General features: G+C 35.6%; 1 protein-coding gene and 1 pseudogene across 1 annotated transcript; one reads left to right on the top strand and one right to left on the bottom strand.

The window, feature by feature from the left end:
* LOC127158361 (B-cell receptor CD22-like) overlaps nt 1–14,935 on the bottom strand; it is a 60,141-nt pseudogene that overhangs the window by 34,807 nt on the left and 10,399 nt on the right.
* LOC127158367 (galectin-9) lies at nt 10,281–13,308 on the top strand. The gene is made up of 5 exons (XM_051101531.1): nt 10,281–10,457; nt 11,943–12,031; nt 12,113–12,317; nt 12,443–12,562; nt 13,202–13,308. Exons 1-5 carry the CDS (start codon nt 10,428–10,430, stop codon nt 13,283–13,285), a joined length of 528 nt encoding a protein of 175 aa, XP_050957488.1. The 5' UTR covers nt 10,281–10,427; the 3' UTR covers nt 13,286–13,308.

Below are 14,935 nucleotides of genomic sequence, written 5' to 3'. Positions count from 1 at the left end.
GGGTTTTATTAACTAAGGACTAACACATAACTAATCTGAAAAAACAAACAGACAATCACGCATACATGGGGGAAGACCAAGTGAGAAGCCATTAAAGAGACGTAAAGGGAGTAAAGTTATGAAAGAGTCAGTTAACCACCTGAGTGAAACCATCAGTTGTGTTTTACAACAGGGTTTACAGCTTATACTAAATCTTGTTTAGTTTAGTTAAATGTACGATATTTGCTTTGCCTTTGTCGTTGAACGAGTTTCCGAATGCAGTCTCGGGTGAAAGTCTTGATGGTTTGGAGCAGTGGTGGTGCTGGAATCGCATTCTTCCGGGTCTGAAGAGTGATGAACTCCAAAGATGTTAATTCGATTCTGTGGTGATTGGGAGTTTCTTCCCAGGTGGAAAGTGAAAAAGAACCAAGAGCTGAGAGAGAGAAGCAGCTGAAGTCCCGGAGGTCTTTGGTGAATGGAAAGACAAGGCCGAAGCCTGGCGCAAACTTAAAGAAGTCCCAAAGAGCTCTAACTCATCCTTGCCATCCTCTTAGGATCTAAAAGATCCACAGACTGACTGACTGACTGGGTCACTGGGGTGAGGTGTTTTATCTCCTATGGAGGTCACAATTCTGGGGGTCACAGAGCCAGTGGTGACTTTCACTTTTGGAGGGAAAGTTTACGACTCTTTGTCTGTAAGCATGGTAATTGCATATGTAATTTGATTGGGTGTTGATGCAAAACTACTAAAGATTCTTAAAACACTAATATGTTGCATTGGTATCAACATATAATATACATCACCTTTTAGGTCATCAAAATACAAATTTAAAGAGACCAAACATGGTATATGTGGGGTTATACTAACTAGTGATCTATCATGATCAACACATGCATAAAATAGTATACAATACAAAAGACAAAATACTGTAATAATATACACAATGACCTGGGTATATGTGTGTTTGTTTACAGAGAGGTTTGTCTAAGAATTAATAAAATAAGTAATTTCCTATAGCAGTATGTGTCTATTTTAGAGAGAATTAAGTAGGGGGAGATTCTCTCTACATACTTTTACGTCATAATGTCTGGTAAAAATATCCTGGTTGCCATAGTAACCAGGGGCCTGGTGGACCATTGGAGACATCCCAGCACCCAGGTGTGGTGGATTGAGTGAAGGGGTCTGTGATTATTTGTTAATCTAATGAATAATTGATCTGGTAAATCTAACGAACAATAATGGGTCTGATTGGCCCAAACACTACAACAGTATATATTTACACAACAATTCACCAACTTTTAACTTTCATTTAATTCCACTGTTACATCATGTATTTAAGCTATAAGAAAATAAAATGCTTCACTGACTCGTCACTCATCCCTGTCAATCACGAGTGGCTCCGCCCACAGAGCTCAGGATTGGTTCCTTTGTGCTCCGCCCTTACTGCAGCATCTTCCTACTGATCTACATAAACAATCAGATGAAGAACGACTGACTGAAGTTCATCAACAACATTATGAAACCTTCCACAAGATACATAAAACAATCAAACTACAACTGAAAAGAGTTTTAAATGATTATATTGAGAAGAGCTGCAGGTTCAGGCACTTACTGATGGATTCTCATGTTGAGGATCACGAGTCGTGCAGGAGTCTTCAGGAGGTCTGCGATGAACGATCTGTGTGGAAAGAGAGCGAGAGATCGGTCATGTGATCATCTGTGATGATGATCTGACTTTGACGTCTCACTTACTGTGAGTGTGTCGTACAGGTCAGAGGTCGTGGACTTGAGCTCAAGAGCTGTATATGTGTCTTCATTGGGATCAGAGATCTACAGAGACAGAAGGACACAAACATTGTGAGTTGATGTTTAAGATCTGATAGTCTAAATGTACTGAATTTAATGTTTAGAGGAAATTTTTACTGGATCCAGAACTTTTATTGTCATATCTCTGTACGGCTGTAGAAAACTTCTCTGCATGCAGGAAAAGACTGTAAATAATTGTGATCATCTCACCGTAGATTCCGTCATAGCAGATCTTCTGTTCATCCTTTTAGTATGGCTGAAGAAGAAAGATAAATAACAGCACATTGAAAGAGCTGCAATCACTCTTAAAGTTGTTCATAGATTCATTAATAAACTTAATTATTTAACTGTTGCACATGCGAGAGTGGTAAACAAGAACACTGTAAAAAACGGTGAGTCAACTTAAAATAATTTGTAACCTGGCTGCCTTAAAATTTAAAGTTCAGTCAACTCAAAAAAAGTTTATTCAACTTGAAATGTTAAATTATACTAAGTGACAACTTACATATTTAATTTGAATCAACTTAAAATTGTAAGACAGCTGGGTTACCCATCTGTTACGTTTAGCAAACACAAATATCTAAGTTGTTACTTAGTACAACTTAACATTTCAAGTTGACTAAACTTATTTTAGTTGACTGAACTTAAAATTTTAAGGCAGCAGGGTAACACATTATTTTAAGCTGACTCAACAAATGGCGTTTTTTTATTTTTTACAGTGAATATTTCAGTTAAACATAGCACTCAACCATAACGTAGTAGATTAATTCTGCATACATATAACAATTATTTTTGAAAGGAACATCTTACCATATGTACATCACAAAAGCACCTGATGCTCCACCGAGTAAAACACCAGCAGCAACAGCTACAGCTACAACTACAGATGAGAAACATCTGACTGCTGAAATACAGACAAAAATACACACCAAATGATTAGCAAGACTAGATACAACTAGATGTGGGTGAAATATGCTTCATAAAACTCACACATGATGTTTAAAGCCACTCATAGATTGGCTTTTATTGTGCGTGTATGTGTGTGTTTAAGAGAATTAAGAGTGTTTGTTTATAGACATATCATCGAATGCACGCACCTGGGCTGGATTTAATTTCCGGTATATGTTTGTTAATCGGTCTGGCTAGTGATTAGTAGTATGATGCTGACTACAAATGCAGTTAAAGTTAAGATGATGAGTTGACTGAAGCTGCGCTCAGATTGTAACCCAGTGTTATAATATATATATATATATATATATATATATATGTCTAAATTTAAATTGTATCTCAGTTACATACCAATTTTTCCATCAATTCAGATTACAGTTTCAACTTGAATCTTAAATTTGATATGTGTCATATGTGTAATTTAAACGTAAGTGAAACGGGTACGATTTATGTAGTACTTCACAGCAAATCCCCAGTGTTAAACACTGCTCAGTGTTCATGTGTTTCCACACTACATTAGTATTAGAATAGCATTTAAGCAGTGTTAAAGTTAATGAGATAATTATATGACTTATGAATTTGGTGAACGAACAAGAGCTCTCACAAAACCTGCTGACCATTTATCAGAGATATGTAATCCTGAACTTTAAAGAGAAAAAGTCGGTCTGTACTCACACGTGACACTGAGTTGAACAGCAGGGGAGATGTAAGTGTGTCCATGTAGAGCACAGCTATATCTGCCTGCATCCTCTCTTCTGACTGACTGCAGCAGGAGTTCATTGTTTCTGTCTCTTCTCTCAGTTAATGGCTGTGAGTTTCTGTACCAGATGAATGTTGCTCTGTCAGTCAGAGTGCAGCTGCTTTTACATGTCAGACGGACTGAATCTCCCTCTGTCACTCTCTCAGGAGACTCCACCTGAAGATCTGAACACAACACACACATTATATCTAGTGCTGCTGTCACACACTCATTATTATTCAACATAATGAACAGAAGAAGAGTGAAACCTCATTAAATAAGTCACCTGTGATGGTAAGATTCACTCCTGGATCACCAAGCCATTTCACATCAGGTTTATCAATGATGAATCTGAAACAGTACATGTGTTCATCTTTCTGTGTCACATGATTCAGTCTAAAGGTGCAGTTCTGCTGTTTATCTCCCAGATACTGAAGCCTCTGACTGTATTCAGGATCCTCAGACAGATCTGGAGGCTCTACACCCTTTACAGGGTTTTTGGTCCAGAACACTTTCATGGTCTGATGTTCAGTAGGGTATGTATAAGTGCAGCTCATTATCACTGATGAGTTCTTTAGTGCACAGATGTGTGAATGACTGTAACTCACACCCCAATCAGCACTAGAAACCCCTGAAACACAGAATTCAACAGGATGAAAATGTTGTTTTATCAGTTACAACACACCATGAACTCAATACTTTTTACTACTTTAAACAGCAACTCATTACAGAAAATAAAACCTAATTTTTAGAGAAACTATTGAGTGATAAATGATGTGAAGTTCATCATCAGCTTGAAGGGTGTTGCAGAAAAGCAGAAGTAAATGCAAAGTGACAAAGAAGTGAAAAAAAAAAGAAACAGGAAATCAGCCGTAAAACATGCACACATCACATAATGAAAAAAAAAAAGAAAATAATAGAAAAGTTGATTTTTACTTCATCTACATCTCTAAACTCATCTATATGCTAGTGAACTCATGTGACACAATAAATATTTAACATATTAATTTCTGAGATCAAGAGCCAAAAACATTCACAATTTGTTTCACTGATTCTCAGATTCTCTGTCACTCCTAAATCACCTGACACTGACTAGCAAATAACAAAAGACTACTGGATTTTTATAAAAGGCACAAGCCCTTTTTGTGTATCTCACACAAACTTCCTGTTTAAAAGGAAATATGTGAGCACAGGACAGAAGAAAGTGCCCATCTGCTGCTCATTATAAGGCCTTAAATAAAAACATCGGAGTGTTTGTAATGTGAATGTATCAGAGACTCACCGTGAATCATGAGCAGAAAGATCAGAGGAAGACGAGGAGCCATTCTGACCGACATCAGCATCAAATATATCTATAATACAGCATTAATCAGCACTTATACTGTCATAAACAGTACATGTACATCACCCTACACAGCTCTTAGTGTTAGTAAGATCTTTGCACATCTGTAGATTATTAATGCACAACATCAGTGTGTGTAAATTAACTGATCATTGACATTTGTAACCCTGGACCACAAAACCAGTTTTATGTTGCACGGGTATACTGTATTTGTAACAATACCCAAAAATACACTGGATGGGTCAAATTTATCGTTTTTTCTTTTATTGCAATAATCATTAGGATATTAAGTAAAGATCATGTTCCATGGAGATATTTTGTAAATTTCCCACTGTAAATATATCAAAACGTAATTTTTGATTAGAAATATGCATTGCTAAGAACTTCATTTGGACAACTTAAAAGGTGATTTATTCAGTATTTTGATTTTTTTTTTGCACCATCAGATTCCAGATTTTCAAATAGTTATATCTCGGCCAAATATTGTCCTTTCCTAGCAAGCCATACATCAACGGAAAGTTTATTTATTCAATTTACACCTATGACTGGTTTGTGGTCCAGGGTCACATTTCTCCTGTCAGGAATCATGTGTTAAAAGAGCTTCATCTATAGAAATAATCATCTGTTTTGATTGAAGTATGAGAGTGTTTGTCTTACCGTATTGAAGCTCATCAGATCAACAGCAACCGAATTATGTCAACACATGCACTTACAGCTTTACAGGTCCCTCTCTGAACAAGGTTAATTTAGTCCATCTGTTTAGAGAATAGGATTGTGTAATCAGACAGGGGTGTAGCCATAATTTTAGAAGTGAGTTTTTTTTTTTTTTTTTTTTTAATCTCTTTTAATTGACTAATAATCCAAATACACTGCTGGACAATAACCAATAATTAGCATTTTTTTTTTTTTTTTTTTTTTTTTTTGCATGTATTTTTCATATGACAATTTTATGATTGGTTTATGTACTACAAACCTAAGGAAGAATAGTTTCTATACTGTAATAAATAATATATCAATTAGCACTGCTTTATTCATATACTTTATTTACTTATTTATTACATAGAAATTACTTTATATTATAATGAAATTATTATTATTATTATTATTATTATTATTTATAGCTACAGTGATAGCTGGATGCCTTTGTCCATATTAGGGATTTCCTGGCACATCATAAGTTATTACTTCTAAGAGTCTGTTTTGAACTTCAGCTTCCAGTGTGAATGAAACATACAGTGCAATGAGAGTGTTTAGCGCTCCATAATGTTCATCGCCTCATTTTGGATATAAAGAAATTGTCGCTTAATACATAAACTATCTTGTCTCTTTCTCACACTGGTCCTTGCTACCTCTACATGAACACACTTGCCCAAAGAATGTGTGGGGATGAATTTACATTTTATTAAAAGTGCAGGGACACGTCCCCCACATACTGTATTCTGCATCCATGTAACCCGAGGTTCTGCTGGATATTTCCTCTTATTAAGAAGGTTACTTGATGTTCTTGCATTCAGAAAGAGGAAAACACTTTTTTCCTCTTTTGACTGTTCCTCTTTGCTGGACATCATTGATTATTGTGTCACATTGTGTAATGTAAAACCTTAGGCCATACCATTAGTAGGGTTAGATATCACTGTTGACCCATTGGGTAACCGCTTAAACACATTGCATTACCTGTTCCATTGAGAAACAGTTATTTTTACTGAGGTGAACTTTTATCAAGGTGTAACAGATTTAATGTGCTCCAGTTTCCCCCACAATGCAAAGACATGTGTTAGGTAACCTGGAGACACTGAGTTACCCGTAGTTATGAGTGAAACTAATGAATATGTATCTGAGTGTAAGCCCTGTGATGAACTGGTGAGCAAGCTGATGTTTGTTTTCAATGCAAGTGCAGCATTTTTAACTAAACACAAAAAGTTCAAAATCATAACCAATAAGTAACCGCATATTATTTGGTTACATAAAGCTAAATTAGACAGACACAAGGTGAACCTGGATGCTAGGTTTAAACAGACTTAACTAATAAAAACTAGGAACAACCTAAAGAAATATATACTGAACAGCTAAGTGAATGTTGCAGAGATTTTTGCAGCAAACATACAGTATTTTAGACAAGTTTGCAGATTCAGATGCACTGTCAACACCTTCCAGGTGAGCATACGTGACACTTGTGCAGTAACAAACCTCAGTACTCAAAGGGACGACTGTCACACACACACACACAGGAGGAGACGAGAGGTAAGTAACAGTTGAGTTTGAGATTTATTTCACAGCAATTGATGAACAGAGCAGTAGTTGAAAATGCAGAGAAATAGCTTAGCTGACAGTCCTGGTAGTGATGAGCAGATATAAGTCCGATATTGAGCCACAATAAGTCCAGCCGGAACACGGAGAGCAGAGTCCAAGGGAATAGCATGAAGAGTCAGGAGCTAACGTAGTAGGTGTGAACGGTAGACCCGACAAGGTGTGAATGGGACCAGTGCTCTATATAAAGGGTGGAGTTAATCAGCTGCAGGTGTGCGTGATCAAAACTCCGGTGATGAGGAACGCGAGTGGGCGGTGCTCCGGGTGGTGTGGCAGGTGAGGGTGGCTGTGGTAAATGCCTGACAATGACAGTGTTACATTTAAAAGCTTCTGTGTTATTTTTCAAGTTAGCCGACTTTAATTTACTCAGCAGAATTCTCTTTAAAATGTTTATCTGCCATGGCAGTATTTGGCCTGAAAGTGAAAACTGTTAAAGACAATATTTACACTAATTTCTTACATAGCAAGATGTGCCTGCATTTACAATATAGATCAAGTATAGATCATATAATATAAAGTGTATATCTGGCATAAAATAAAGAAAATGAACCACCTAAATTATAGGGAATAGCAAATATATGCTTTTATTTCAGCAAAATCCTTTGAGGAAAAAAAAGGTCCACGACATTTCAGTGAAATCACATGATCAGCTTTTTCTAAAACACATTCACCATTCAAACAGTCCAGTTTCAACATCCTTTATTTGATTTATTTCTTTTCTATATCCCAACTAACGGAAATGCTAATCACCAAGAAAGTAATGTTTTTTTTGTTTGTTTTTTTTTTTGTTCAACCCTCCTGTGTTGAGATGGAAATCTGTTAGTGCTGAATGATCTGTTGGGATTTGGTTTTTTTTTTTTTTCATTAGCTCAATCAAATTTCACATAGCAGTAGTGTACAGACACTGGTTATTGCTGTGGTGAACTATGTTGTAATTGACTCCTAGAGCTCCTGTTCTTTTGTTGGTGGTGGTGGTTTGCTCAGACTTGAACAAACGATCAGTGAGGGAACACCCGGCACAACAGGCACACCCTTAATATCTTTTCCTGTAAATCAGCACTTTTCTCATTCTCTGTCTCAGGTATTATTTTGGGTACAATTAACTCATGTTTTGTCATTTTATATCTATTTTGTAACAATTTCATGACCCAGTACCCTTTATATTATAAACTATGTGCAATCTTTTGATTTAATGTCAACATCTAAATGCTCCCTTTGGCAATACAATATAGTCACACTAAAGCAATGCTCCACCACATATTTTGCTGCTGTAACTGTGCTTTTTCCATGTTGGTATAAGCAGAAATGGGAGGTCATAGATGAGCAATGTACAGTTTTTTATCATCATACAGAGTGTTCAAGTAGCATTGACACAGTGTTGGAGTTAAGGAGATCATTATGTCATGATTGACCAATAATGATGAACACTTGCTGTTTACAAGCAGAATCAACGAAGGAAAGAGAAACACAAGAATCAGACACAGCCAAAGAGAAAATGAACTTAAATAACTGAAGACATTAAATCTCTGATTAAACAACTCCACAAACAACATTACAGATTGACTTGATTTCTGTCATATATCTATAAATATTATTTGAGAACGTCTAAACAGAGGTTTAGATGTTTTATTTTAAAAAATGTTTCATTTGACCTCACCATCATGGCGAACAGGGTTTACTTTAGTTGGGCTCTTGACCCTTGACTTTCTTAGTATAGTTTTTTTTTGTTCTTTGGTTGCTGTAATTGTGTTTGTAGAGCACATTTGTATAGCGCAAAAAAAAAAAAGGGGTCCTTATTAAGTGTTCTTGGTTAATTATTATTGATGTTGTAATCATTCTCAAGTGGTCTGATTTGCTGATATTGTTCAGTGGTTTACCTCTTAGTTTCATTATATTTACAGTAGTTGTATGAACTGTTACTATTACTACTTTAAGATCTCCAGTGTTACTTAGACACACACAGACATCAAGAATCAGCATATGAATCTCAACAATGGTGACATTCAACAGCTGCATGCTGGGAGTCATGGGTGAGTTTTATAATCTGCTGTTACCCAGCATGCAGCTGTTGAATGTCACCATTGTTGAGATTCAAATGCTGATTCTTGATGTCTGTGTGTGTCAAGCTGATGCTGTAGATTTCAAAATTTAGTGTATAAGACAAACATCCATAATCGTTCATACACCTGTCGTAAACATTATGAAAATAATAGACTAACCACTGCATGAGATCAGTGCATCATGCCACTGGATGATAATGATTTAACAAACAATAAAAATTAACCAAAAACACCTAATCAGATTTCTTTTTGGCTTTTTTATTTTGTTGTAATAAATGTGCTTCATACACATAATTACAACAGCCAAAAAAACTAACATTAAAAAAATCAAAAGTCAAGAGTCCACCTAAAGTAAACCCTGTTCGCCATGATGGTGAGGTCAATTGAAACTTAAAAAAAAAAATAAAAAAATAAAACATCTAAACCTCTGTTTAGATGTTCTGAAATAATATTTATAGATATACGACAGAAATCAAGTCAATCTGTAATGTTGTTTGTGGAGTTGTTTAATCAGAGATTTAATGTCCTCATTTATTTAAGTTAATTTTATCTTTGGCTGTGTCTGATTCTTGTGTTTCTCTTTCCTTCGTTGATTCTGCTTGTAAACAGCAGGTGTTCATCATTATTGGTCAATCATGACATAATGATCTCCTTAACTCCAACACTGTGTCAATGCTACTTGAACACTCTGTAGTGTGGAAACACATGAACACTGAGCAGGGTTTGTTTAACACTGGGAAATATTACATCAACTTTACCTGTTTCATTTACGTAAGAAATCACATTAAGTTTAATTGATTTGTTTAAATTAAAACTACGTAATCTAAATGCATGGAAATTTTGTACGTAATTGAATTAAGTTAAGGGCTGAAATATTTTTTTGAGTGTAGGGCAAACCAATCCACTAACACCAACAAAAGAAGATCAGCATCTATGGAAACACAAGGCTGATGCTGAAAAATGAACATTTTATAACACATGGTCATTCAATCTTCTGACCTTATTTAATATCTGATGGGTGGCGTCTGTTTGCAGCAAATGCACTGGAATGCAGTTGGACAGCTAACGTTATTTAAGTTTGGGCGAACCTTCACTTTCCCTGCACAGCTCTCACAGATGCAGGCCATGAGGTGTGTGATCACCAGGGACAATACTCTGTAGATAGTGGACATTTCTTAAGTGTTGTTCACCACTGACAAGATTGAAGATACACTGTACGATTGAAGGAGAGCCAGATCTGGCAAAATGAACCAGCTTCTGCCGGTTTTCGGTCCAGTAAGTGACCAGTTTTAATTTTTCAGGACACTTGTGATTCCATTGTGAAACAAATGTGATATTACCATTATCAACAAAATTTATTTACTGTATCAAATACATTATTCTTTTCTCTATGCTGTATTACCTAAAATGTTTTATTTCTCAGATGATGAATTAATTTTCAAAATTTAAGGATTAATCTCTTGTCTGGCGTAAAACTCTTCAATAATCAACACTGTGTTTACAGTGGAAACACTTTAAAATATCTAATGAACATTTTATGTAATTATACTGTAAAATTCTACTTTAATACCATTTTACAGTAAAAAAAAAAACAAAAAAAAAACAACAATGGTTAAATCTAATGATATTGAAAGAACGTATAGTCATCCAGAATACCTTAAATTGACATTCCCTCAGTTCTCTGTATAACACTTTATATTTGATAATTGTAATAATTGTTTCTTGTTTATTTTTTATTTTTTTTATGTTTTATTTTGCTTATCAAGTACATTTGTGTTTTATACACTGTTTATACACTGTTTTGTTCTCAGTTTCCATGGTTAATCTGGATGATTTGATGAAATGAACACTGCTCAGCCCTGTGCCACTACAGCATGAGATCTAGCACTTCTGTTGTTGTAAAGTAGAGGATGAATGCAGTGCATAAAAAACTGGGACATTTAGTAGTTTGCTGTTTGGTTAATTAATGTTTATTAGTGTGATGGTGTTTTGTATTTGTGCGTATGACACTTGGATTGTTCTATGTATTGATATATACCTCCTGAAACACCATAACATCCGCTGGTCAGACTGGTGTAAATGCAATAAACACTCAGCCTAAACATGCATAATGAATACTCTTTCACAAAACAATTTCTAGAGTATTAAGAAAAGTGCAGTTTATTCAATGCAATCTACAAATAAATACCACTAAATATGGAGGAACTGTATTATTTCCATTCTTGTTTTAGTTTGTACTTGTATTATGTTCTTATGCAGGGCTGATTTGTATCATATATGCATATGTGTTACAATTATTTAAGTTAAATCTGAACCTAGATTATAAACCTAACCCAAAATCAGTTAAAACCATTAGACATTCGTTCATGGGTTCGTCAGATAAACACCATCTAGCGTCGAACATTTGGAAGCATTTCAAAACCATGTTTGGAAACAGTATAACATAATAAAACATCATGTGCTGAATAGCTACACAAAGTAAAACACACAGCAAAATCTTAAATGAACATTGCTCAGTGTTTATATGAGTCCACACTCAGAGTGATATCAGATAATTAGGTAATTAAGTGATAAGTTAGATGATGCATAGGTGAGCATGTTTTTATATTTGATTTATTATGGCAAAAAAATATTATTGTTACTATACTCTTTAATAATATTAAAATAAATAAACAATAAAATAACTGTAAATAAGTGCAAGTATGAAGATGAACAAACACTCAGTTTATTGGATGTCTGGTATGAAATTCTTTCACACAGAGGGTCCCGTTCAGTAAGCCAATCCAGGGAGGATTGAAAGATGGTATGACTATTACTGTATGTGGACGAGTTTTGCCTAATGCAGACAGGTGAGTAACGGTCTGCTTTTCTTTAGTTCTGTTTGAAATGTAACAGTAATTATTTTCCTCTCTCTATTCTGTCTTCTTCAGATTCCATGTGAATCTCCAGCGTAATTCTGATGTCGTACTGCACATTAACCCTCGCTATACGTGGTTCTGGATTTCCTATGGTTACGTAGTTCACAACAGCTGTCAGAATGGGACGTGGGATTGGGAGGAAAACAAGTCTGAAACTCCCTTCCCGAGAGGCCAGACGTTTACTCTGCAGATTGTTGTCACCCAGGATTCTTACAAGGTTTTCACTGTGCTTCATTTTTGCTTTTCTGTGTTTGTTTTAGCCAAAAATCACAGAAAAAATACCTTGTTCATCATTTTTTATTATTATAGCAGAAGAATTACGATGATTTTGGCTTTTTCTAGATCAGTGCCAATGGGAAACCCTTCTCAGAGTACAAGCACCGTATGCCTTTCCAAAATGTGGACAGCATCTTCATTGGTGGAATGGTGGAACTGAGTTTAGTGGCCTTCCAGCATCTTGCAGTGAGAAATAAAAATGCACTTTAACATTTTACCACTATTAATCATGTTTTACCAATCTATAACTGATCATTGAGCTGCATTAGCAGCGTAATTCTTCAAAATGCAAGGTACACACTTTAAACAATCATCACTCAGAATAAATGTCCTGAACTCCCTTTTCTTTCAGGACATTCATAGGGAGTGATGTACTGTAGTGTTAAAACATGGACTAGGATGCACAAAGACAGTTTCTTGCAGGACATTAAAATATTGTACAATCATATGAGCTCAATCCTTTACCACTACATTAATGTTCACTTCATCCTAATTTCTATATTGAATCAGTATGTATACTGTAGGGATGTTGAATGATAGAAAATAGAAATGATGACACAGGTTTCTGTGATTAACCACACTTAACATTAAAACACATATTGAAAATATGCATTTTTACATTGAATCTCCAAATTAATGTGGAAACAACAATAGTATTTTAATTATTTGATATTTTAAGTAATCATTTTTTTTACTAACTTATATAAATAAATCCAGTATTGTGTATATATGATACACAGGTTTTTTGTTAATTACTAAACTGAATGTCACTGTGATTTCACAACTGAGTTCTTCTACATATACATATCCATATTTCATTTACAGCCCCATCATGCTGCTCCTCTGGGATCTTTTGTAAGTTATTTTAAACATTTACATAATCCAACAACTCACAATTCACACAAATAAATGATGCATTTATCACACACACAAAGAAAAGTCTTTCATTACTTTGACCCACAAACAGAAGATCCCATATAAAAGCATCATCCATGGTGGACTGCAGCCTGACAAGGTCATCATCATCATCCAAGGAGTCATCAGTTCTCAAGCGAATAGGTTTGACAACATTATTTCTCTCTGATGCAGATAACACACATTCTAGTTTAATATAATTTCCTCTTCTTTTGTTTTTCCAACAGAATGGGGTTTAGTCTACGGCACAAAACTGGAATTGCATTTGAATGCGTTGCTTGTTTTAATGAGAATGAAGTTGTGTGCAACAGCTGTGAGAATGGCAAATGGGGCCAGGAGGAACAATTTACAGACATGCCATTTAGAAGAGGGCAGCCTTTTCAGGTACCTTTATCCCTGCGTAGGGAATGAGATGCTGCACCAGTAGTGGATGCTATGGGAACATGCCTGCCTAAACCACGCTACTCTGCAAAATCCCCAGGTTTTAATTAACACTTTTTAAAGTAACACTGAGGCCCCGTCCACATGAACATGGCTAATTCGGTTTGGTCATTTGTCCACATGCAGGTGCAGAATCAGGTCACTTAAACCTAACCTTCTTAAAAACTCCTGCTAGGGTGAAGATTTTGAAAAACTCTCCAACATAGCTTTATGGCTAGGGTTAAAAAATCTGTTGGTGTGGCATGCTCTTGACAGCGCTTCATAACGTGATTTTGTGTTTTCATGTAGACAAGATTAAAAAATAAATAAATAAATAAAATACCTGTGCTCATTTGGACTATAGGCCTAAAGTAGTGTTGCACTTAATTGCGTAATTAATACATAATCAAGAGCTGACTGAGCATTAATGATGAACACCTGCTGTTAACAAGTAGAACCACTGAAGAAAATTATTTCTGTTCTTGTTGTTTTTCTTTTGCTGTGCATGTTCCACCTAAGAATATCTGTTAAACTCCAATGTGTCATTTAGGCCACAACAATACTTAGATTCAACATGTTTGTTAACATTACATCAGTTAATGACATTAAACCGTAAAATCTAAAACATTGCTACAGTATTTTTTACTGTGAATTTCCGTCAACCACGGCTGCCAGGTTTGGGTGGGAGGGTTACATGTTTGTTAACATTTGGGCCCCAGTAAATTTTTTACTGTGAATTTCCGTCAACCACGGCTGCCAGGTTTGGGTGGGAGGGTTACTTTGGGCCCCAGTAAATTAGCACAGTGTCCATATCCCATATCAAAACTCTATGAAATATGTCATTTCCATACTTTGAAAATTAGCAGTCAGGACTGATCATAAATATAGCTAAAAGGCTTTCAGTGGCCATCCTTCACAAAACTTAAGATCTTGAAAAGGTTAATCATATGTAGAATGCAGAATTTTTCAGTGCAAGCATTTCAGTAGTTTATGCAATATTTCAAAAAATTCATCCGCGGGGGAAAATCAACCTGCCGCAATAATTTGAAAGTAGCCAAATTCCGTGCAAAAAAAATGCGAATCTGGCAACCTTGCATCCAACACAAGCTGCGAGAGTCAGATTTGACTGATATCCCGGGTCAAGAGTGGAGATGACTGACAGACCATGCTGGAAGATTTTCTGCTCAACAACAATGAGCTCATTGACAAATATCTTATCTTGTA

This window comes from Labeo rohita, unplaced genomic scaffold, assembly GCF_022985175.1.
Source record: "Labeo rohita strain BAU-BD-2019 unplaced genomic scaffold, IGBB_LRoh.1.0 scaffold_148, whole genome shotgun sequence".
In the NCBI taxonomy this organism is placed as follows: Eukaryota; Metazoa; Chordata; class Actinopteri; order Cypriniformes; family Cyprinidae; genus Labeo; species Labeo rohita.
This window is presented reverse-complemented; position numbering and strand designations above follow the sequence as displayed.